Source organism: Arvicola amphibius, chromosome 1 (genome assembly GCF_903992535.2).
Source record: "Arvicola amphibius chromosome 1, mArvAmp1.2, whole genome shotgun sequence".
In the NCBI taxonomy this organism is placed as follows: Eukaryota; Metazoa; Chordata; class Mammalia; order Rodentia; family Cricetidae; genus Arvicola; species Arvicola amphibius.
The window spans coordinates 153,929,892-153,954,202 of record NC_052047.1 but is presented as its reverse complement, the minus strand read 5'-3'; the positions used below and the strand labels follow the sequence as shown (position 1 = coordinate 153,954,202).

At 40.3% G+C, this 24,311-nt stretch overlaps 1 protein-coding gene across 1 annotated transcript; it reads right to left on the bottom strand.

The window, feature by feature from the left end:
- Positions 1–351: 351 nt before the first annotated feature.
- Positions 352–20,112, bottom strand: LOC119803448 (membrane-spanning 4-domains subfamily A member 4A-like). The gene is made up of 7 exons (XM_038314792.1): positions 19,995–20,112; positions 14,723–14,885; positions 9,144–9,272; positions 5,926–5,982; positions 4,143–4,301; positions 2,291–2,392; positions 352–484 (listed from the first exon to the last, which is right to left on the bottom strand). The coding sequence occupies exons 2-7, from the start codon at positions 14,867–14,869 to the stop codon at positions 422–424; spliced, it is 657 nt and encodes a 218-aa protein (XP_038170720.1). The 5' UTR covers positions 14,870–14,885; positions 19,995–20,112; the 3' UTR covers positions 352–421.
- Positions 20,113–24,311: the final 4,199 nt, after the last annotated feature.

Here is a 24,311-nt window from a genome sequence, read left to right as displayed (position 1 = left end):
CTAACAAGTGTCTGTAACTTCAAGATCTGACGCCCTCACCCAGAGATACATGCAGGCAAAATACCAATGTACATCTAATAAATAAATTATATAAAAACACGTTTAGATTATATAAAGTATGAACAAACTATGTTCAAATGATATTTAGCTAGTAAATAGATGGTTTATTTATTCCATTCTGATAATCTTATGAAGAGTCAGTGGAATGATTTGCCAAATTCTCGAGGAAACCTGAGAATGTCATTAGAAATTTACACATACAAAAACATGCATGCACACACAGTCATGCATGCATGCACAAGTACGGCATCAACATCAGAGCTGGAGTCTTGTGCTTCCCCATGTATGGTTCTTGAATAAAAAATCAATGCAGATTTCCTGGTACATTTTTCTTTTGGTGAGCTGGTGGTACCAAACCTTCTTAAAGTGATATAGGATATGTTGTTTCTTTTGTGGGAGGACTTGACGGCATAATTATCACGACCTGTAAAGTCAATCAGATGTTGTTATATTTTTACAGACCCTCAGGGATTCCTTTCTTTACCCACATATTGCCACCAGCACATCAATCTGATGGACTTCTAAGGCATCACTTAGATCAGGCTATACCTAGGACATCCCTTAGATCAGGCTATACCTAGAACACACTTTCAGTTATAGAATTTTATCCTTTAGAAACTTCTGGCTGCTCTTGAGTCTTAGAGTGGAACAGTATGAGGTGTGTGTGAGAGTACCCATGAGTTTTCTTAGAATGATGTTTCATAGAAAATACAGAGCTCTTTTCCCAAACTAATTTGCTAGGGCTGATGGCAGTGGGATACACAAATCATGACTTAGTTGCCATAAATAAAGCACTATGATAACCAGACTGGCCCAGAGTGGCAAGAAGCACCCTGAAAGCACCAACAAGTCTTATCCTTGTTCTGAAAAGTCATGTGACATAGAATTTGACAGGAATAGCTGAAGACCCTGGGGATTGTTAGCCTTGCGTTATATGACAAGTTCCATAGCAAGTCTGAACTCAGAGCATTGGAGGCAACGCTTCTCAGATTTACTAGTATTCTAGAATTCACAAGAAGCACTAATTTCCATATAGTAAGCACTAAGGTCTGAAAGGCTTGAAGGAATTCACCTATCCCAAAGCACTTCATCACTCGGTGAAATCACAAAAACTTCAGTGATACCCAATAAATTTCCAACTCTAGAGCCTTTAATTACAAAATTACAAACCCATGATAAGCTTTGCTGTGAAGTAGTACAATGCTCTTCTTTAGGTTGAGCCTGTGGTGTTAATGTGGTGTTTCCTGGGAGCTCCCAGAAAGAGCAACAGAAGGATATAGATGAGCACCTAGTGATCTCATCATTTTATTATAACTTTATTATTGGCTGTGAGTCCTGTCCATCACTGGACCCATAGGCAATGAAACTATTGAGCAGTTGTGGGATTTTATTAGCTACTAACTCACTCTAGAGCCCTCAATACTTAAAGAACACAATGATCATACTCTTGTCCTTGCCTATTTCTGTTTTCGTTCCCATTCCCCACTCTGTGAGATCATCTTTCTGAACAGAGCCAGAAGGCTCTGCTGTAAGTATCAGGGTAAGACAATGCCCAAGTGGGTACAATGACAGAGAGGTCTTATCCTCAATGTTTCTCTATAGCCAGGGAAGGCTGCTATTATAAGAGAGTGGAGTAAATCTGGTACCCTCTGTAGACTTCTAAGATGTGAACTGCTCTCTGGTCTGGACTCTAGGGGGTGTCACTTGCAAGAAAAAGAGTGGTAAGACTTTACTACTTTGACCATAACAAAAACAAAAATCCTGGATGTCTCTCGGTGACCATCTCCTTGTGAGTAGATGAGACATGAGAAAAGAATAGTATAGTATTCCTGTGAGTAGGCCATAGGTCAGTTTACTTTGAGTCAATTAACAATATTCTAGATGAATCTGTTCAATTTGTGTGAACCAAAAGAACTCAAGACCTCAGTTCCCCTGGTGCCTTCAAAGACGCACACTCTCCTAATTTCTGTACTAAAGATGTTATGAATTGTGCCGCAAGACTATATAAGAGAAGCTTGAAGCTTTGAATGGTTCCACAGATGATCCAACTGCACAAACATGATCTTGTTGAGTGGTTGAACAGGAAACTCAGGTAAGCTTTACTCATACTTCACCCATGGGAGCCGAGAGGTGATGAGGGAGAACTCTGTTCAGGTTCCGTGTTTGTGTGACTTATTACGGAGTGACAGAAAACATGAAAAGACATATTAAAATGAGAACCAAAACTTACCCCACCAGGGTTACAACACATCACTCTGCATCCAAAGGCAGAGAGAGAGACACCAATGCAGAACTCCAGCGCACTGAGAATGACTAACACAATATCCAGACCCTGTCAACAAATCATAATGCAAACAGGTGAGGAGTGGGAGTCACACATTCCAAACACTTCTACGCGGAAAGTGTGGAGGCACTGGCCAAGAGGTTAGGAACATGGCTCCTGGCACAGCCTGACCCTTAGCCATTTCTAAATGTTGCATATTCTGTCATTTTTGAAGCACAAATATTAGTTTAAACACTATGAAACTATGGCCTTTCAAGGACACATGTCACTGATTCTTGTGAATTTCATGTGGTACAATCCAGTTATTTCACACAGTAGATCTCTACCTGTTCTTCTCTTATAAAGAACTTGCTTTATCTGGCTTCTTGGCTTATAATTCCATGTGTCATGATGTATTCCCCCCCAAAAAAGATGAGAGCTTCTTGAACTAAGAGAGCTATTTCTTAACTATCCCAGTACTAATCCTGAGATCTTTTATAAACTGTGTGCTCCAGAGACTTGGGAGATGGCTTAGCTATTAAAACGCTTTCTATGCAAACATAAATGACTGAGGTCAGATCCAGAGAGCCCCATAAATGCCAGCTGGGCATGATGGCCTGCATTCAATCCCTACATGCATCCAGGGGATCCTTGAAACAAAACAAATAGCTAGATGAGTTGAATCTGAGAGCTGTGGGTTAAAATGAGTACCCTGCCTCAAAGTGGAGAGCTATCAAGAAAGACACCTAAGGATGACCTTTAGCCTACACACAGATGCGCGCAGACACACACACACACAGAGACACACACACTGACACATGCAGAGACACTCGTGAGAACATGCACACATATTTTCAAGCACAGCACACAAAACACAAACATGGGGGGAAAGTATGTGTGTGTGTGTGTGTGTGTGTGCGTGTGTGTGCTTCAAGGTCTGTGAAATGACTGGTTCCCAGATATGAACATACTGGACACTTCAGGCTGAATGAGGCCCTTCCTAATAGAGGTCCTCTGACATAAGACTCACACAATTCAGAAGACTTTGTGAACTTGACAAAGAGAGGGCTGAGATGAATGATGATCCCATCATGTACTGTGAAGAGAGCAGTGCAGAGATTACAGCAAACACAGAGCTCTTTTAAGCCTGAAGCATTGTGTGAGGTCACAGGCCCCATGGCCAAGAAAGCTGTCGTACACAGCTCTCAGTTCTACAGCTGGGCTCAAATCATTGCACCTGGGTGGCTGTGAGGTAACAGGCCCTCAGAAACACCAAGCAAGGTTCTTCATCAGGAAAACTACACAGAATAGGTAAGTTACAGGCAGGAAATTCCAGAACTTATCTTTGCCAAGTTCTGAGTGACTTTGGAAAACTGTTCCATCTACTAATCATTTGTGTCTCATTTTTGGTTGAGTGCCTAGAAACTGATTGCTTTCTATAAATACTTATAGAATGTTCAAGAGGAGATGATAATTAGCTATCAGTGCCCCTCATGCAATTGTTTTGATGTAAATAAACAGGGCCCAATATCCATGAACTTTAATTTAGAATGAAATAAAGACAGTGCAGTTTATTCTGCATAAGGAGTGAGAATGTTGATTCCCTATATTTACCTGTATTTTCTTCTCTTTTGGTCTCATTGTACCCAGGAATGTGAGATATAATTCCCACTCCTAAATAAAGGCTTGATCTATTTCTTTATGGTTTCTAACCTCTCAAGGTGAGTCTACAATTGAAGAGTGTTACTCTTGGATTTGTTGAGTCAGTTTGCCCCAGCCTTGCCCCAACCATAATTCCATGAAAACAGAAACCACTCACCATTAAAATGGATACGGTCATATGGCAGCTTTCTGAAGAGCCTCTATATGAGCAGAAATATAAATTGTAAGAATAAATGCTTGGGCTCACTGAGTGGATTATGATCCCCGTGAAGGCAAACACAGAGCTGGTGATGTTCAAGCCTAGGCTGCTTCGAACCTAGAAAGGAGTAAAATTGATTAATCTGATGGGGTTTGGTTCCATCTTGTTTAGACAAAAGGGGGAGATGATGGGGAAGCTCAGCCAATCACATCTGGCTAGGGTGTGGCCGCCTGGAGCCAGGTAGATAAACAGGGTAGATAGGTGCGTGCACTCTCTGCACAGTGCTCGCCTGACCCGTTTGGACTTCGAACCTTCTACTCCGGTAGCGTGATTTCCCCCATTTTTCAATTATTAAATTATATCTGTTGTTTTGAGCTGGTCTGGTTATTTTAGCGTACCAATCGAATACGCCTTCGCTAACATTAATGCAATATTCTTCAATATCCTCAAGTCTGTCTCCACCTATCACCTCAAGCTCTTCAGTTATTCCCTTATACATTTCATCCTCTTTGTTTTGAATAACTCAAAAATATCGCAATCTGTGTCTATCAAAGCTCTTCTCAAAATAAAATGTGAATGTCATTTCCACAATTAAATCTTTCATATTATCCCTACAGATACATGACACTCCAAATTTCTCTTTTTGGGAATTTCAAAACTATTATACTTTTAAAATAAGTTTATTTATTTATTTAGATGTGTATGCCTGTAGGGCTCAAAGAACTTTTGGGAGCTAGCTCTCTCCTCCTTCCATGTTGGGGTAGGATGTCTTTTCTTATTTCTGAAGCTGAAAAGCCCAGCTAGCCTCCTGTGTGTCCTGAGGCTCAAACTCAGGTTCTCGGGATTAACATCTTCACCTGCTGAGTCATCTCCCTCGACTTTCCATTATACTCCAGCAGAAGCAGGAGATCTCTATGTGCTGGTCTCTTGCCATTACCGGCTACAAGATTCCCTGACTTCTTCTGCTTGGATAGATTTTGCTGGCCTCTCATCACCCCGCTCCCTTTGCACATTTCCTTCTCTACTTCCTGCAGTTCTTTTCTAGTATTTAAAGTATATCAGCTTTTTATAAGAAGCCAGAAAAGTCTGCGTGATCTGGTAAGGATGTAGCAGGGGCGGTAAACACTAACAGTCCCAGCTAGGAGCCATGCTGGGGCACAGATTTAGAAACGTCGTACTAAACATGTGTCTCTTTTAAGTAAGGATAATGTAAATATTGTCCTAGACAGTGTCAAGTTTGTTGAGATCTTGGTTTGGGGCCTTTCTCTTGGCTTTGTGACAGATACCCTGACATGTTTCATTTTATATTTGTCTGTTCCTGAGAAATAACTCATTGTGAATTTGTTTTATTGACTACTCAAAATCTTTTCTGGATACAATTAAAACACACATTTAAATCAAACAGTCAATAAATGCTATGTCACTCAAGTGCTTAGTGCTCTGGTCATGGGTGTGGATAGTAAACTTCAAGGTAGATTTAATTCATCATCCTTGACTTTTCTTCTCCTGAATTCTCCATATCTGCACCAAGATTCTCTCTGAAAAATCACTGCCACAGTGCTCAACCTCGTGTCAGGACTGAGATGAAATACAAATTCCCTTCCTTTGTTTCTTAGAGGTTAAGATATCTTTTTTTTTTTACATCCTGGAAGAACAGACACTTGAATTATATTCCCCCTCTATTTACACCAATAACACACACACACACACACACACACACACACACACAAACCCAACTCACCAAGCCTTTTGTAGTTCTTCTTCCTGCTACAATTGAGAATGAGCCTGAAATAATAAACTAGAAATAAGAGATAAAATCCAGGTTAAATAAAATACTTTATACATTATTGTAAATTATAACATATTGACACTTATTCTTAAATTTGATAATATATGTGAAACAGATTGACTATCTTAAAAGAACCACAAAAGTTAAGGAAGTTTACCCCTTTTTCAACTATAAACACACACACACACACACACACACACACACACATACACACTCACCAAAATTGCTATTAAGACTGTTTCAGAGCCCTGGGTCATAAATTCCTAAAGTGAATTATTGTTTACCTAGAGGTAAAATTTAGGGATTTGTTAAATCAAGGAAGAAACTAAATGTTATTCTCATTTAAAATAGCTACTTTAATCCAGTTGGCTTGGTTCGTCATTTAGCCAGAGGAACACCCCTCAGGAGTTTAGACTCACCTTAAATCATGCTAAAGAGGGAGGAGAAAGAGCTATCCCTTTAATGACATACTGTGCTTTTCCTTCCCAGAATCCTGACCCTTCAGGTGCTTTTCCTAGGGACCAGCATATAGTTCAGCTAGGTCTATCCACCTGTCTGTGTCCTGACTTAGAAAAGACTTAACCATTACAATTTTTTTAATTTGGCACATTGAGCTTCATTGCTTTTTCTCTAAAACATCCCTCCCACCAGGTGACTGCTTGGCACTACATGGCTGACACCCATGCCAACTTAACTCGAGCGGCATGGGTTGTTATTACCTTCTCTGTTTTCCTCTCAGCAACTTCTGGGCTCTACAGCTTGCCTTTCCTGGGGTTATTCTTCTAAACTGCTAAAATTGCCCTTGAGTTTCAAAAAATATAATGCAGAATAGTTACTAAATACTATAAATAAAAAGGTGGCAGAGGAAAAAATAACTGGGGGATGATGACGAGCCTATTTTGGGCTCATTGGGTTCTTTCAATTTGGCAAGTGTTTCCGTTTGCCTGAAATGGCCATTGTCAACACATTTGGACTCATGTACTTTCATAGTTCTCCTATATTGGCTTCTAAGGTAGTTTTGCGCATTTGATTTTACATTTAAATATTTTGCCTTTATTCCAAAATGTGTGAACTAGCAAAATAGTTTGAAAACTTGTTCTTCAACACATTTCTGATGTCAGGATGTTAGCTAATGCATGTAAATGAGAGGTGAAGACAGAGCCCACTCATAGCAGTATCTTAAATACATTGTGTGCACATGGGATGTTCCCCAGATTGTACTGTGATTTGGATCTTGAGTGTCTCCCAAAGGCTTTTGTGTTAAAGGCAGCTTCCTTATCATGCGCTGCTGGACTGTGGAGGTGCTTTTAAAAGGTGAGACCTAGAAAGAGGTTTCCCGATTAGGAGGCAAGTCTGTAAAATGTATAGTGGTGGCGAACATAAGCAATAAACAGTGGTATCCATGGGGAAAGATACTGTGTTTTTGTATCCTGTTGTTTTGTATCCTTAGTACTAAATGAAAATAAACAAAAGCAAGATACCAGATACTTTGGATGGTGTGTCAACTGATATAATTACTTGAAAAAGACACTTGAATGTGATTATTAAAATAACTACTTAGACAGTAATATAATTTATAGCACCAACATCTGAGACTATCACTTAAAACTAGTATAAATGACTAAGCTCTCAGTAAGGCACATGGGAAAATATTATATTCATTTTGCTCATTATCCCATGAGTTTCATAGGAAGGTGAACTATAGAAGCAAATCACAATTGGTACAAGTTAATGGTAGCAAATCCTCATCCATGTTAACAACTGGTTTGAAAATATGCATTGAAAGCCGGGCAGTGGTGGCGCACGCCTTTAATCCCAGCACTCGGGAGGCAGAGGCAGGCGGATCTCTGTGAGTTCGAGGCCAGCCTGGTCTACAAGAGCTAGTTCCAGGATAGGCTCTAAAAACCAAAAAAAAAAAAAAAGAGAGAGAAAAGAAAAAGAAAATATGCATTGAAGATTGCTATAAGAAATAAGATATGTTAATAAGTCAGATTGATCTATCAACAATACTCATTGAGTCGTTCATGCAACTGACTTAAAAAATACTGAAAATAAAAAGTCACTTGGCCTTTATTTTGTGAAGAAATTAATGTTAACATATTTCCAACTATTGTGATCTGAGTTCATGGTTACATACTACTGAAATGTATCTTCATTGATACACATTAAAATTTTAAACTACCTGTGGCATTTATATTGCATTGTCATTGCTGTGTTATATATGAGTCAAAAGAAATTTCAACTTTTTTCCCTCAAAGTTGCAGAAATAGTAGATAGGTCAGGATTTCATAGGTTGTTGGCCAAGAAGCCCACAGAAGCTTCCAAAATAATGCAGGCTATAGTCATTGCTTTTGGATACCCACCAGAATTAAACAGTAAGAGTCTATTGTTGAAGACACCACACATTATAGATACAATGACAGGGTAAACAATCTGTTAAAGTTCTCATCCCTGGTCATAGAAACTTCTTTCCCCAGTGCAGAACAGCCAAGGAAAGTACTCGAACTGACCAAAGTGCCAAGAACAAGTGACTGTTTAATGCTGGGTTCCCCAAATGGACATCTATGTGATACATACGCGCACGCACACACACACACACACACACACACACACACAGAGAGAGAGAGAGAGAGAGAGAGAGAGAGAGAGAGAGAGAGAGAGAGAGAGAGAGAGAGAGAGAGAGAGAAAGAGAGAGAGAAACATGGTGGGGGGAGAGAGTGAGCAAGCAAGAGCCCAGTGAACACCACAGAAGACTGAATGGAAGGACTGCAGGAGCTAATGGATGGGAAGGAATGTGATGGGTATCATCTTCTGGATACAGCACAGCCATTGCAACCATGAACACATGGACGCTGTAAAATCCTACACAGGCCCTAGAAAGAAGGAAGAAAGGGAGGGAGGAAGAGTGAGACAGAGGACGTAAAGGAGGTGGGAGGAAGAGCAATTAGGGGACGGTGGTTGGTAGTGATGGGAGAGGGAGGAGAGAGGGCAGTGAGAGAGCAGATATAAGTATAGTGTACAACATACAAATATTTTATCAACTATTTAAAAAAACAATTAAAAGAAATAAATAAAAAAATAAAAGCCCCCTAATAAATTAATAAATAAATCCAGAATCTTAAAAACAGTCTTATTCTAGACCCATTTATAACATAAGATATCCAACCTACCATGAGAGACCCCCAAACTGGGTACCCTATGTACACTGAAACAGGGGGCATTTCACTGGATGTCAAGGTGGCACTTGTCATCATGATTCCTATGGTGAGGTTCATGAGGGCAATCACAATCTGCACAACCTAGATGCGACAGTAAAGAAATAAGAACAGATCACTTACCACAAATATGTGCCCATGTCACATACAATCACTAAGTTACTCTCACTCTCCATCTTTGATACACTGAGATGAAGTTCTAGATAATCTTCTCTTGGTTTCCTTCGTCCACGGAGCTGTGGATATAATAACTTATCAAAATTGCCCCAGAGAAAGCCCATCACTATGCTAGTAATTTTAAAGCTAGAAGGAATGTTCCGAAGCCTTTCCCAAGATGCATTTTTGATACTCAAGATGCCACTTCCACAGCTGCTCTCTTAGTCATGTGCTCAGGCAAGAGTGACCCTGGAATTAGTAAATAATTACTTTAACAAGAAGATGTAACTTGAATAAGCACAGCTAGCGATGGAGTGAAGAAAAAGAAGAATAAATACAGCATTGTCTTAAGATCTGGGACCGTGGGGGAAAATATTAATAAAAAGTCCCGAAAATGGAGGAATACAGGCCTGGAGAGTTGGTTCAGCAGGTAAGTGTACCCACTGCTCTTGTAGAGGACCAGAGTTCTGTTCCCAGCACCTATATAGAAAGGTTTGTAACTTTCAGTAACTCTAGTTCATAGGAACATAATGTTCTCTTCTGAATTCCACAAGCAACACACACACACACACACACACACTTACAAAATAAATAAATCCATTTTAAAAGTATGGGTATTATATTACAAATATACTAGGATACAAAAGGAATGGAATATTATAAAAACTTGAAAGATTCAAGAAAGAAAATATATAGTAGTGAGAATGTATTTCCATAATACATGTGCTTTTAAAAGGTGACAGATCTAACGTTAACTACCTAAGTGTTCATATTTGCAAACTCAAGAAACAAAAATGAACCAAAAAGGAAAAATGAATTTTAGAATGGAGATCAGGCATTTAATAGAATTCACTTCAGATATATTCTGCATCCACCATTTTCTAGTTTAGAATTAATGTGGGATTCCCCTCTGTATGCTGTGAATACTACTGGTTAATAAAAGACTGTCTTGGGCTTGCACAGGGAATAGAGGTAGGCAGGGGAAAGTAAATTGAATGCTGGGAGGAAGAAGGCAGAGTCAGAGAGAAGCCATGGAGCCCCCCGTCCCCCAGAGCTGGATGGAATTTTGCCCAGTAAGCCACAGCCATGTGGCGGTACACAGATTACTAGAAATGGGTTAAATTAAGATGTAAGAGTGAGCCAATAAGAAGCTAGAGCTAATGGGCCAAGGAGTGATTTAATTAATACAATTTCTGCATGATTATTTCAGAGCACAGCAGCGGGGAACCAACAAGCGGCCTATTACAACATAGACTATTACCAATTTTTAATTTATTTTATCTGATGACATCAGCCCCTTCATATTTTCTAGGATTTTTGTTTTGTCTGGTTTTGAGTTTTGGCAAATAGTGTTTTCAAAGAGCTTTTACTTCATCTGTATTACCTACTTTACAGACCTGGGAAGTAATGATAAGAAACCAATGAACTAAAACAAAATCTATAGTTATGTTTTTCACTGAAGAGACACAATAAATCTGTTATCTGTTAACCAGACTAGGTAAGAAAAAAAGACTGAGATCACCCATTAGTAATATCAGGCCATATGTGTAAGTCAGATGGCCCTGCTTAAACAGAATGGGTACCAGAAGAAACAACCCTGGGAAACAGATTGGATTGGTAAGATGGGGGCTGGAGTTGAAAGGAAAAGGGGAAGGGGAAATAGTGGGAAAGAGATTTGTATAAAACTGTTATGGAACAAAATAATCAAGAGATGCCCAATCATGCTACAAAAGCATTTCTTCAACTATGTTCATAGCAGCACTATTTGTAATAGCCAGAACCTAGAAACAATCTAGGTGCCCCTCAATGGAAGAATGGATAAAGAAAGTGTGGAATATATACACATTAGAGTTCTACTCAGCAGTAAAAAACAATGACATCTTGAATTTCGCGTGCAAATGGATGGAAATAGAAAACACTATACTGAGTGAGAGAACCCAGACCCAAAAAGATGAATATGGTATGTACTCACTCATTAGTGTATTCTAGCCATAAACAAAGGACATTAAGCCTATAGTTTGTAATCCTAGAGAAGCTAAATAATAAGGTAAACCCAAAGGAAAACATATATAGATCTTCCTGGAAATTGGAAGCAGACAAAATCACTGGGCAAAAGTTGGGATCATGGGGGTGGGGAAGGGTAGGGGGAAGGGGAGAGGGGGAAAGAGAAGGGAGAAGGGGAGGATTGGGGAGAGCTTGGGGGAGTGGGATGGTTGAGATGGAGGAAGGGCAGATATGGGAGCAGGGAAGAAGTTATCTTAATTAAGGGAGCCATTTTATGGCTGGCAAGAGACTTGGCTCTAGAGGGGTTCCCAGGTGTCCAAGGGGATGTCCCCAGCTAGGTCCTTGGGCAGTAGAGGAGAGGGTGCCTGAACTGACCTTGTTCCATAGTCACACTGATGAATATCTTGAATATCACCATAGAACCTTCATCTGGCGATGGATGGAGATAGAGACAAGAGACCCACATCAGAGCACTGGACTGAGCTCCCAAGGTCCAGTTAAAGAGAAGAAAGAGGGAGAAGATGAGCAAGGAAGTCAGGACCATGAGGGGTTGACTTCAGTCCTAGTCCAAGGCCAGCTGAACTGGGACTGAACGAGCATGTGATCAAACCGGACTCTCTGAATGTGGCTGACAATAGGGGCTGACTGAGAAGCCAATAATAATGGCACTGGGATTTGATTCTATTGCTTGTACTGGCTTTTTGGGATCCTAGTCTGTTTGGATGCATACCTTCCTAGGCCTGTATGGAGGGGGAAGGGCCTTGGACTTCCCACAAGGCAGGGTACCCTGCCTTCTCTTAGGACTGGAGGGTGATGGAGGAGGGTGAGTGGGGAAGTGGGAGGAAAATGGGAGGAGGGGAGGAGGTGGAAATTTTGAATGGTATTATTTATAAGGCAAAAAATAAATAAAATGTTTGATTCTAAAAATAAAATAAAATAAAAAAATAAAAATGCGGGGGTAGGATTGTTGAAGGATTGTTATTACAGAATCAATTGACATGGAAAGAAAAATTGTCTTCCCCAGGGAGGAATACACTAATTGGTTATCTAATACCAAATAATCAACCCTGAGAACATACATGAAAGCATTCAGATTGAGCAGCTTATACATTAGGAACATATATTTATATACATACATGTATGTAACAACAATCAATGAAAAAGAGGTCATGAATTTGGAAAAGAGCAAGGAGGGGTATATGGGAGGGTTTGGAGGGGGAAAGGGAAGGAGAATGATGTAATTATAATCTTAAAAAATAAAGGAAACATGAAAATGGCTAAAATTAATCATATAAATGTATAAAGATGTAAAATGACAAAAAATACAGAATCACAAACTTAAGTATTATTATTTGGTATTTGTTAAGTGTAAATCTGACAAAGTATATAGACAAATCTATACAGAAAAATGTAAACCTCTGATGACCTAAGTTAGCAAACAGTGAGAAGATACTAGACTCCAGGTTAGTGGATAAAAAGACAATATCATAAAAAAGCAATAAGAATTCTCCTCATCTTCACATACAAATTTAATGAAACTCAAAACTCCAGTAATTTGTGTTATAGGTCTCTAAAACTGGTACTCAGCATGGGCTACTCTATAGTGAGTTCCAGGTCAGCATGGGGCCATGGCAGTTGTGAGCCACAGGAACTCTCAGCACTTCTGTTTGAAATACTCAAGATGGCACAATTGCATGCAGGGTGAGCAATCAGGCATCTCCTTTGGAAACCAAGTTTTGCAAAATGCCAGGATTCAGATTAAGTTAGTAACACAGAGGTTCAGCCACAGGAAGCTTGCCCCTCCCCCCCATGGTAATGAGAGGAAGTGGAAACTTTAAAGGAAGTGTGGTGGCTAGATTTATGTCATCTTGACACAAACTATAGATATCAGAGGGAAGAACACCTCATTTGAGGGCCGGGCGGTGGTGGCGCACGCCTTTAATCCCAGCACTCGGGAGGGAGGCAGAGGCAGGTAGATCTCTGTGAATTCAAGGCCAACCTGGTCTACAAGAGCTAGTTCCAGGACAGGCTCCAAAGCGACAGAGAAACCCTGTCTCGAAAAAACCGGAAGGAAGGAAGGAAGGAAGGAAGGAAGGAAGGAAGGAAGGAAGGAAGGAAGGAAGGAAGGAAGGAAGGAAACCTCTACTGAGGAAATGCCTCCATAAAATTGGATTGTAGGCAAACCTGTAGAGCATTTTCTTAATTAGTGACTGATGGGGGAGGTCCCAGACCATTGTGGTGGTATCATCCCTGGGATGGATATACTGGATTCTATAAGAAAGCAGGATAAGCAAGCTATGGGGAACAAGCCAATAAGTAGCACTCCTCCATGGCCTCTTAATCAGCTCCTACCTTTGGGTTCCTGCCCTGTTTGTGTTCCTGTCCTGGCTTCTTTAGTGATATAGACTACATCGTGGAAGCATAAAGCCAAATAAACCTCCCCAAATTGCTTTTGGTCATGGTGCTTTGTCACGGCAATAGAAACCCTGTCTAGGACAGCAACAAGGATATTAGTGCTGGAACTATGGATTGAATATGAAATGTTTCCCACAAGCTCGTGTGTTGAATTCCCCAGATTGGGGGTGGGTACTGTTCTAGGAAGTTCTGGAATTTTTATAGGGGAGGCTTATTTGGAAAAGTGGCTCACTCACTGATGGGTGGTCTAATTGATTATGGGTAGAAATCCTCCTTTGCACTTACCTGTGTCTCTGTAATATTCTTGTACACCATTAGGCAAACAAGCTCTTCTGTCATATGCTCCTGCTGCCATGTTTGAGTCAAGCAGGTGGAGTGTCACAACCATGGCTCAGGAACCATGATCAAAGCAAATTTTTTACCCTTGATGTTGCTTCTCTGGTGACACATGCCATCGTGATGCAAAAATCATGCACAAAATTGATACCAGAGAAGTGATTAAACCTGTCCATGGTAGTCCTTTCCCTTTGGCTTATAGGAGAAATCTGGAAAAGTTTTGAGAGCCTAAAGCACTTTGTACAGCAAGCCTAACTGATGGTTCTGATAGGAACGTAGAAGCCACGTGTGCTAGATGTTGGGGGGGAATGTATCTACAATTTCTCTATGTTCTAAGATTTTGAGTGAGGCTAGATACAAAAGCAATAGGCTAATTAACTTGGCATAGAAAAGACAATATACATTCAGAATATGACATGGATATTGCTTGCTGACTTTTGGACAGATTTACAAGGAGAATACAAGTTAATGAAATATAATGTTAGTTTTTGAGAAGCTAAGTTCTACAAATTAAACACCAATAACTCCATTTGATGCATTAAAAGGCTAGCAGGACATGGTGGTTGGTATCACACTGATCATCTGAGGATTTATAGCACAGCTGTTCCCTCAAAATCACATACCCCAAGGATTTTGGGTTCTCCCTTTAAGAACTTCTCTGCCATCCTTTTCCATGCATGTGAATTCACTTGTAAAGACTGTTGTCCCAGCTGCTGTGCATCATAGGCAGCTCCCGATGCAGTCTGTCCTATTCCTTGTATGGTTATCATGGCGGCAGAAACAGTACTAGAAGAAGAAATTGTAACTAAGGGTGACTTCATGGAAACCACAAACAGCGAGTCTACATACAATATGACACATATATACCAAATGGGTCAAATATGCCAGAACATAAAAATCAAGAAAATTCCATGCTACCATTATACTTAATGCCGTATTAATCTACACTCTGTTTTCTATATTGGTTATGAATACTTACATCTACTTGTGAATTCTTGCATTTATATTCCTCATAATTATTATTACTTAATTTATGCCAGGATATCTCCATCTAATATTTTCAGTAAAGTTAGTCCATAGTCATAGGCTTTTTCCTTTTTTAGGTTGTGTTTATCTGGCAAAATCATTTTACTTTACCTATATTCTGAAAGATACATAGTCAGGTACTCTTTCTTTCAGCACTTTGAGTACATCAACTTAGTGTCTCCTGGACCACAGCGTATTTTACTGGAAAACAAAAATCCACTGCAAGACTGATCATGATTCCCTTGTATGTGAGATGTTTTTCTCTTGATGGTTTGAGAGTTCTCTTGTCTCTGATTTGGACAATTTCATTATAGTAGGAGAAAATACATTTGGAACCCTTGTGTTTATAGGACCTTTACAAACAAACTGATGCCATCCAAAACAAAGAGTCAGGATATGCTAATGTTGTTCTGCTTCTTCTTTGTAATTTGGGAGGTCACCTGGGAAAAAGGCATTAATTCAGTCTACATGGGAGAGCAGGCATACAAAGCAGGAAGATAGATAGGAAGATGTGACAGAATGGGCATAGAAAGGTGTGGACGTGACCACAGTCATTCTCCCCACTACCTAGGAAACAGAATGGCAATGAATTTCTCTTTCAGCTCATGTTTTGGTATAAGAGCTGTTTGGACAATAAACATGGGGAATTTTCAGGATTTCATGAGGGATCCATGAAAACTCCCTCCTGATAAAGTCATGTGAATTGTGTCTTTATTCCCACACCTCCCCTCTGGTTTCATAAATAATTTAGGTCTGGGCTGGCCCTGGACCATGACATAGTGGCAACCAATGTGGGGCTGATTGGTGAACCTCAACATGGTATGAATTCATTGTTAGGTAATTCATGTATTTCTAGTCCTATAGAGTCTGTTATTGAAGAATAAATGTATGGTCTTGGTGGACTCATATTCTCTTGATTTTCAGTTTCTCTAACATCCTTACATTTGTGTCTGTGTATCTTGTGGAGGCTGTTGGAACTGTGGGGTTGTGAAGCGGAGTCTTATTATATGTTATTGAATAGGGATATTTCAGCCTATCTATAAACTTTATCATCCCCTGAGCAGAACACAAAGTCTAAATTTGTAAAAGTTAGAATAGTCTAAAACTAACATACAACATTGGGTGTTTTTTGCTTGTGAAAATCTAACTTCTTTGGCATTAATTTAAATCCTACTAAAACTCAGACAACTTCACTCATATGCATGCAATCATTCATGCACATGCACACAATCTGCATACTCACACTTTAAATAAATCTGCTAGTTTCACTTGCTTCAGGTTGATTTTGGAAACCACTCTATTTGCAGTGTCTCCAAAAATAAAGTAACAAGAGACAGAGATATCTTGTCTGTGGCAAAAGTGTTGTGGCAATCTATGTACATGCCCTTCCTTCATGGAAGGCCCAACAATTAAGTCAGTCAACCATGCTAGAAAACTGACATTTTTTAAGTCCAATAAATCATTTTTCCCAAATCTACATTTCTTCTACTTTAGCAGAGAAATTTGTTATCCTATATGATAACTTCTAAGCATTCCCTTGGGTCAATTTGATCCTTGTATATTTAATCTTACCCCACTTAATAACCACATTGGTCATTCTAAAATACAAAAATTCAATTTAATTTCTTATAAAGAGAAACTCATATTTTATTCCCCTCCCCTTTTTGCTTTTTCAAGATAGAGTTTCTCAGTGTAACAGCTTTGGTTGCCCTAGAACTCACTCTGTAGACCAGGCTGGCCTCAACCTCAGATATTTGTCTGCCTCTGCCTCCCGAGTGATGGGATTAAAGTTGTGTGCCACATTTTAACCCCAATCTGTATTTCTAACATTATTTTTACTTTTTCCCTTTTTGATTTTTGGAGGCTCAAATATACTGGATATATTTCAGTTTTCCTACATCAACAATTTTATGCCTGCACAGTCAGCCACCTTGCAGTATTTTTTTCCCACATCCCCTTTCTGCTCTGCCACAACGAAAGTCCCTTCTCCTTTCTTCTTATGAACTGATAGTATCACATGTGCCCTGCTTTCCTTCAGAGACAACACCCTGCCACACATGAGTCACTCAGACAACAGCATGGACGTGTTTGAAAACTCTGTGTGACTTCCATCATAAACAACAGAAGACAAAGGTGCCGTGAAAGCAACAGATATTTCATTTCAGCCCAATTTAATGTGTACCTTGGTTTATTTGCTTTTGGTAATTATTTTTGTCCTTATTTTTTCAGACATATGTTCAGAGGTTTTAGAAAATGAAGATTCTATTCAATTGTAACCAGTAAAGCCTAAGTAGGTCTAGGGAGAGAGCTCTGTCCATAACATGCTTGTCTGGCAAGCAGGAGAACCTTCACTTGATCCCCAGCGCCCACACTCAAAAGTTAAAAAGCCATTACAGTGGCATGGGTTTGTAATCTCTGTGCTGGGAAGGCAGAGACAGGTGGATCATGGGACTTGCTGACCTACTAGCCTACCCTAATTGGCAAGTTCAAGACCAGAACAGAACTCTGTATCAAGAAAACAATTCTACATACCAGAGAAATGATGCCCAAGGTTGATTGCTGACTTCCATATTTATGCATACACACATTCACTTGCATACACATTATCAATCATACACATGTGCATGCACACACATGCCCACACACACTACATAAATACTGTAGGGGCCCACTTGCTTCAGGTTGATTTTGGAAATCACTGTATTTGAAGCCAAGCCGTTGAGCAGTGCAGTACCAGTCTCCTACGGTCTTTGCAGTAGTGGCCACCTCTTTCTGGTGTTCTCTAAGGAGCTAAGAGCTGCTCTCGGGGGAATATTGCCAGTTCTTTGCTTCCCTGAATTTGGGGGGAATGCTGCCTTTTACTACCTTCCCAGTTTTTGATGAGAGATATTTTTTTTTGTTTTGTTTTGTTTTTCGAGACAGGGTTTCTCTGCAGCTTTTTTTAGAGCCTGTCCTGGAACTAGCTCTTGTAGACCAGACTGGCCTCGAACTCACAGAGATTCGCCTGCCTCTGCCTCCCGAGTGCTGGGATTAAAGGCGTGCGCCACCACCGCCCGGCTGATGAGAGATATTTTTTAACCCTAATCATTCACTATAAGATTAGTTATTTGGGAAACCTAAAATGACACAACCATAGACGTTTAACCTTCAGTGTATTTTCTTTACATTTCCAAAGCCCAGCACATTGGACAGCTTCAGGCAAGAGCTGCTGTGCATCAGCAAAGCAGAGCCCTCCAAATTCACCTGCATATGTTATATATCTAAACAGATCCCCTGTGCGAGTCTGCGTGAGCAAGCCATAAGAATATGGCCTTGTTGATAACAGTGACCATCTTCCTTGAGCTGCCAAGTTTCAAAATCAGTCTTTGTTTCTTGCTCTAACAACTGATCTTCCAAGCCCTGACCTTTTTAAGTGTCTGCCAATGCACTTAGGCATGGCAATAGGGCCAACCAGCCCTGGGGAGTCTTTTGAGTTTTTGGCTTCCTTTCTGGTTAGACTGGAGAGACTCTGTATCAACAGTGCCCCCTATCGTGTTTCCATAATTTTCTGGTAAAACGGGTCATGTTCTGGATACTTGAGGCTGATGTTAGGTGTTTCTAAGTAAATTCATGCAGCTGGTCCCTACATTCATACCACGGAAATATACTTTTGACACAAGACAAATACATTCCTCAAAGACAAAAAAAAATGTGTGTTTATGACCTAGAGCTCAGTGCTCCAACTTTCATATAGAATAAAGAATATTATGTGGTCTTGAGGGATAGTTCTCCAGGCTAGGGACAGATATGCCAATGTTTTACATTATCTATGACATTTATGGGATTTTTGGCAAATATAGTGTCCTTTTTTTATCCATAGTACAGAGATGAAGAAATACAAGCAGCCCCAGTCCTGATAACACCAAACTCCTTGTGGGTCAGCACCAAAACTAGTCATGCTTCCTCACTTTTAAATGAACATCTCTCTCATCAGTCAGAATGATCTAGAAGGAATCATAAAGAATGCAGTCTAAAGGGCCAGCCTCTCCTAGGACAAAATTATACAATAACGTGGAGATTCAACAAGATGTCTGAACCTAGATCGTTCTTTGTACAAGGCAGCGGTGGTAATGTGCGAAGGTGACCTGGGCTGGGGCAGTCCTGGACTAAGATTCAGTAAGTGTGGGACGTAGTTCAAGCTCATGGAAGTTTCTAGTCATTCTCTCTTTCTGCGTATGTTCCATCTCATCTGAGAAAAAGTTGCACTCAGTGTCCTCTGACCCTTCACCAATAGCCACACTCTCCATCCTCAAGGCTTCCTACGAGAAGCTTAAATTCATGGCTGCGAGTGCCCCGTACATGAATTGTGGGGACTCACATCAGGTCCCAGTCTATCTCAGGACTGGGCTACGTTCCACTGAGGTCTCGACTTTCTCCTACACCATCCCCACCACATTCTGCGTGTGGCAGGCAGTTTCTTAACTGATGAACTGCAAAAATTACTCTTATAAGAAAAGAACAAATGTGGTGGGAGAAGGGACATTCAGAGTGCATGAAGTGGTCAGAGGCAAAGGAACTGCTTTCTATTTTTAAGAACAAAAACAGCTAAAATCTCATTCAGAACCCACTCTTGGCTTTTAGTAGGCCCTTATTTTTTTTTCTTGCCGCCCCCAGCATTGCAACACAGATTGCTCCTCAAATGCCCCCAGAATTACATGTTAAAGTGAACTCTTTCCTCCCTTCATCCAGAACAGTGGCTTCTGCCATAGGACAGGACCTCTTTGTGGTTTGTTTGTTTGTTTCCTTATTCTAGTCCTAACCTAAGTGCCCTAGAACATGAAATGGAAAACCATCCTCACAAAAGGCTGTGGAAGGCAAGTGTGCACTTACCGTTCTTCTCAGCTGGAAAGTCTGCTGTGTGTCAGACGAAGAGCAGTCTCTAGGCTCGTGCCTCGGGTTCCCTGTTCAGATGTGATGACTCGCCCGCAACCCATGTGCCATAAGTTCAGTACTTTTTCTAAATCCTAAAGGTTTCTGAGGAGGATCTCTAAAAAATACAACTAGTTCCCCTTTTATTAGCAGAAGTATCCACTGGCTCTGCTTCCTTGATAAGTGCGTGGTGTTTTTTGGAAATACCCTGAAAAAAAAGTGTCCCAATCTTTTGGATGAAAACGACGGCACAGCAGTGTATGTACTAAGCAGGCCCCAGTTATCACCATAGCCCATTTCAGACAAGGCTGGTGGTGTATGCCTGGAGTCCTGTTACGCAGGAGTCTGAGACTGAAGGATTATGACTTGTAGCAGCCTGAGCCTCACAAAGAGAGCCTCTCTCAAAATAGCAAAAAAACACCAAATGCCTGTTTATGATAGTCACATATTTACATGTCATTTTCTTTTCCTAGAAAGCTATCTATGCATACTTTTCATGTGGGATTTCTTTTATGAAATTCCACTGTTTGGGACTTACTATAAATGTCCATCAAGTGGCAGTATGTTGGATGTGAAGAAATAAGTAACACTTTGCAATTATTAAATAAATAACCCCTTTTCTAAGTCAAACAAACATTTATTACAAATTCAGTTGCAATAATTTACTACATGATCTTGTCATCCTCCAGAATCTAGTAGTGCTCACTGACAAAATAATCCTTGACTTAATGTAAGAAGTATTAGTCTGCTTTCCATTACTGCAACAAAATACTTGGTGCTGTATACTTTATATAAAAGATGCATTTCCTTCTCTCATAGTTTTGGAGTCTCAGAATCATGGGTTTGGCACTTGCTGGTTTTAGTTAGGGCTCTCTGAGTACAACACAACAAGAAAGATGGGGTTAAATGGTGGAAAAGTGGCTCAGAGGTGACAATTGCCCCAAAAGATGAAAAGATAATATGTTGACTCACCTCTGGGCCACACCTCATAAAACTTCTGCTCCCTCCACACTTCATCACTGAAGATCACAGCTTCAGCTCATGAACCCTTTGAAGGGCAGATGCATCCACATCACAGCAGAAAGGAAAAGAAAGAGGTTGCCAATATTCACTCATTCAAAATTTTCTTAAAGACCATTTTCCATGTATTAGCAATGTGGCATGGGTAAGATGGCGTAGACAGATATAAATAAACTTTGCCCCTGGGGAGTTTATAAGCTACCAGAAAATTCAGACAAGTCAACACACAGATAAGCTTGTTAAAATCCTGGCTTGCCAGTTCTCTGCAAGGTAATGCAGAACAAACTGAGTCCTCATAGGACGCCAGTCTTGGAAACACAGAGGAGTCTTTCCAGAGGCAACAACATCCAGAAGGTGTTGATGAGTGAGATAACCAGATGTAAGAGAGTTGGCGATGGAGGGAAATCTTGTGTACTGATTCAGTAGCCATTCTTTCTTAACTGAGCAGAACCCTCACCAGCAGATAAGACTGGAGAGAACGTGGTGATTCTCTGGTTCCGGGGCTACTGGAGCTGGAGAGCAAGCTCGGTGTGGCTTCTTGTGATGAATGTCATCCATGGCTGAGGATACCTCCCATAGTTACAACTGTAGAAGTTACTGGCAAGGTTTGGGGCAGGGGAACAAAGGTTTCCTTCGGAGCGGTGGTTGGAGGGATATTCTATTCTCATTTTCTCCACACTGGTGAGAATAAGCTGTAATGGCCTCTCTAAGGGATGAATCTGACCCAACCCAGAAGTAGTCACAGCAGGAGATGAATACAAAGCAGGTATTCTCAGAGTCCTGTAGGTCCTGGACCTTGGGCTTATTATTAGAGTCATTAGGGTTAGAGCCCACGTGGTCTCAATAAATTAGACACACCATTCATTTTTAATGGGCCAATTAAAGACATAACTAATAGTAAAAACTTGGTAAAGGAGATTTATTCCATGTAGCTGCATTGAGAAAACAAGAGGTCCAATGAGCTCCCCTGCCCCCAAGTGCTTTGTCAGGGTCTCCACAAGAGGCTTAAGTTGAAGTAAATGAAAACACATATTAAAAAGTCCCGACCCAGGGGTGTGGCTCCTGCCCTGACTCATCATTGTTTGATTTCATTCTCCCCTGCAAGGTGATTTGACAAGTTGCCAGAATTGCAAGAAATCTCTTTCCAGGAGACAGACTCCTCTTCTGCTGGTGCCAGGAATTCACCTCTTCTTTTGACCAGCACAATTCATGGAAAAATTTTCAGTTTTGAGGACCACTATTTCAAATGTCCAACTGCCAAGGAAGAGCACAAGTGTCTCTTTAAAACATTTTCCTTCCTTTCAGGACAGTCGTGCTTTCACGTGAAACTGGGGCATATGTTCAGTCACTTATGTTGTGGTGGCCACCAACCACACACAAAGTTGGGATCTGTGATTCTGAAGCATCCTGGAAGCTCAGAAAACAGTTTCGCTATAATTATGACTCTGGAAGCAGGGTCAAAATATTCATGTAACTCTGGAAAAGAAGGTTGAGCTCAGGGCATCAAGATGCAATTGTAATTTGGATCTAGAGCCATGAGGACTCAATAGCAACATATTGGGATGTTGCACCGTTCAGTAGTGATTCTCAGTCCTGCTACGGTGGAACAAGGCAAGGATCCAAGACCTATGATACACAGGAATCCAATTTTTAAGACAGGTATGATACCATTATGTCGTTGTTTAAGAAAACAGAGATTCAGCGATATGTCTGCTTACTACTACAGCCAAAGTGCAGCTATTCCCGTTATAGCAAGGCAAGGTGTGCTGGCTGTTTGCTGTTGGAGAAAATTATTTTAAGATGTGTTACATTTGTTTATGCTGTGAGACATTTATTTTAATGATGCAAAGATGTGCTGCATTCTTTTTTGTTGTATTTGTTTAACTCTATAAAGCTGTGTTACTTTGCCTGTATAAAACATCTTATTGGTCTAATAAAGAACTGAATGGTCAATATCAAGGTAGGAGAAAGGATAGACATGGTTGGCAGGCAGAAAGAATAAATAGGAGAAGAAATCGGGTGTTGGGGAGAATATCAAGGAACAAGAAAAGGAGGAGAACATCAGGGGTCAGCCATCCATCTATACATCAAGCCATAGAGTAAGAAGTAAAGAAAGGCATACCGAATTGAGAAAGATAAAATTTCAGAGGCAAAAGATAGATGATATAATTTAAGAAAAGCTGGCTAGAAACAAGCCAAGGTCAGGCTTTCATAAGACAGAATAAAACTCCATGTGTGATTTATTTGGGAGCTGGGTGATAGGACCCCCAAAGAACAAAGAGTAAAAAAATAACAACCAACTTACAGGTTACTCTTGATATTATAAGGGAAACTAATAACAGAATTTAAGAACAGACAGAGAGGAAGGCCTGAGGACAATTTTATAAGCATTTCAAAAGCATCACTCTAAAGGAAGATAGCTGTAAATCTCAGCAGCTGCCTCAAGAAAGGAGATAGAAAAGAGGAACAGAGAAAGCAAAGCCACACCATTTGAGTTAAGCACAGAGGTCAAATACCACATGGAAAATAAGCAGCCTCATGGCACAAAAAAGGCAGATGTGGAGAAGGAATAAGGATACCAGAAAAAATAGACTTAGGCTTTGACCAGTGACTGAAAGAAAGACAGAAGAAAAAACAAGGTTATGCTTTTCTGAGTCAGGTCTCAAAAAGATGGGCAGACTCAACCGAACTTCATGGTCACTCTACAGTCATGCACACGGGTCAGGAATTCTGGGAAGGAGAAATACATAGTCTCATTAAAGGAATAAATATTCTCATCTCTTTAGGATACCTTAAGATTGTTGTAAGAGGATGTTTGTTCATTTCCTGTCTGTTTCAGACTCCTGAAATAACCACACAAAAACTATTAATTAAATCACTGCTTGGCTAATCACTATAGCATGTTCCTAGCAAGCTCTTACATATTAAATTAACCCAGTTCTATTAATATACATTTACCATGAGGCTTGTGGCCTACCGGCAAATTTGCAGTGTGTCCATCTCTGGCAGTGGCTACATGGCATCTCTTGACTTTGCCTTCTTTCTCCCGGCATTCAATTTAGTTTCCCCCACCTACCTCTGTTCTGTCCTGCTATAGGCTCAAGCCAGCTTTACTTATTCATTAATGGTAATCACAGCATACAGAGGTGAATCACACATAACCTCCCCTTTTCTAAATGAAAAAGAAGTTTTTAATTTTAACACAGTAAAATTACATTTAACAAAACAGGTATCAAGCAAGAATTATAGTTACTATAT

Excerpts from the sequence above, each read along its gene's own strand:
- LOC119803448 (XM_038314792.1), bottom strand. The coding sequence starts at position 14,869 with ATGATAACCATACAAGGAATAGGACAGACTGCATCGGGAGCTGCCTAT. Across the intron at positions 9,273-14,722 it reads GAGAACCCAAAATCCTTGGG|GTTGTGCAGATTGTGATTGC; the intron begins GTATGTGATTTT and ends TGTCGCATCTAG. Across the intron at positions 2,393-4,142 it reads TGACCGTATCCATTTTAATG|GGTCTGGATATTGTGTTAGT; the intron begins GTGAGTGGTTTC and ends ATTTGTTGACAG.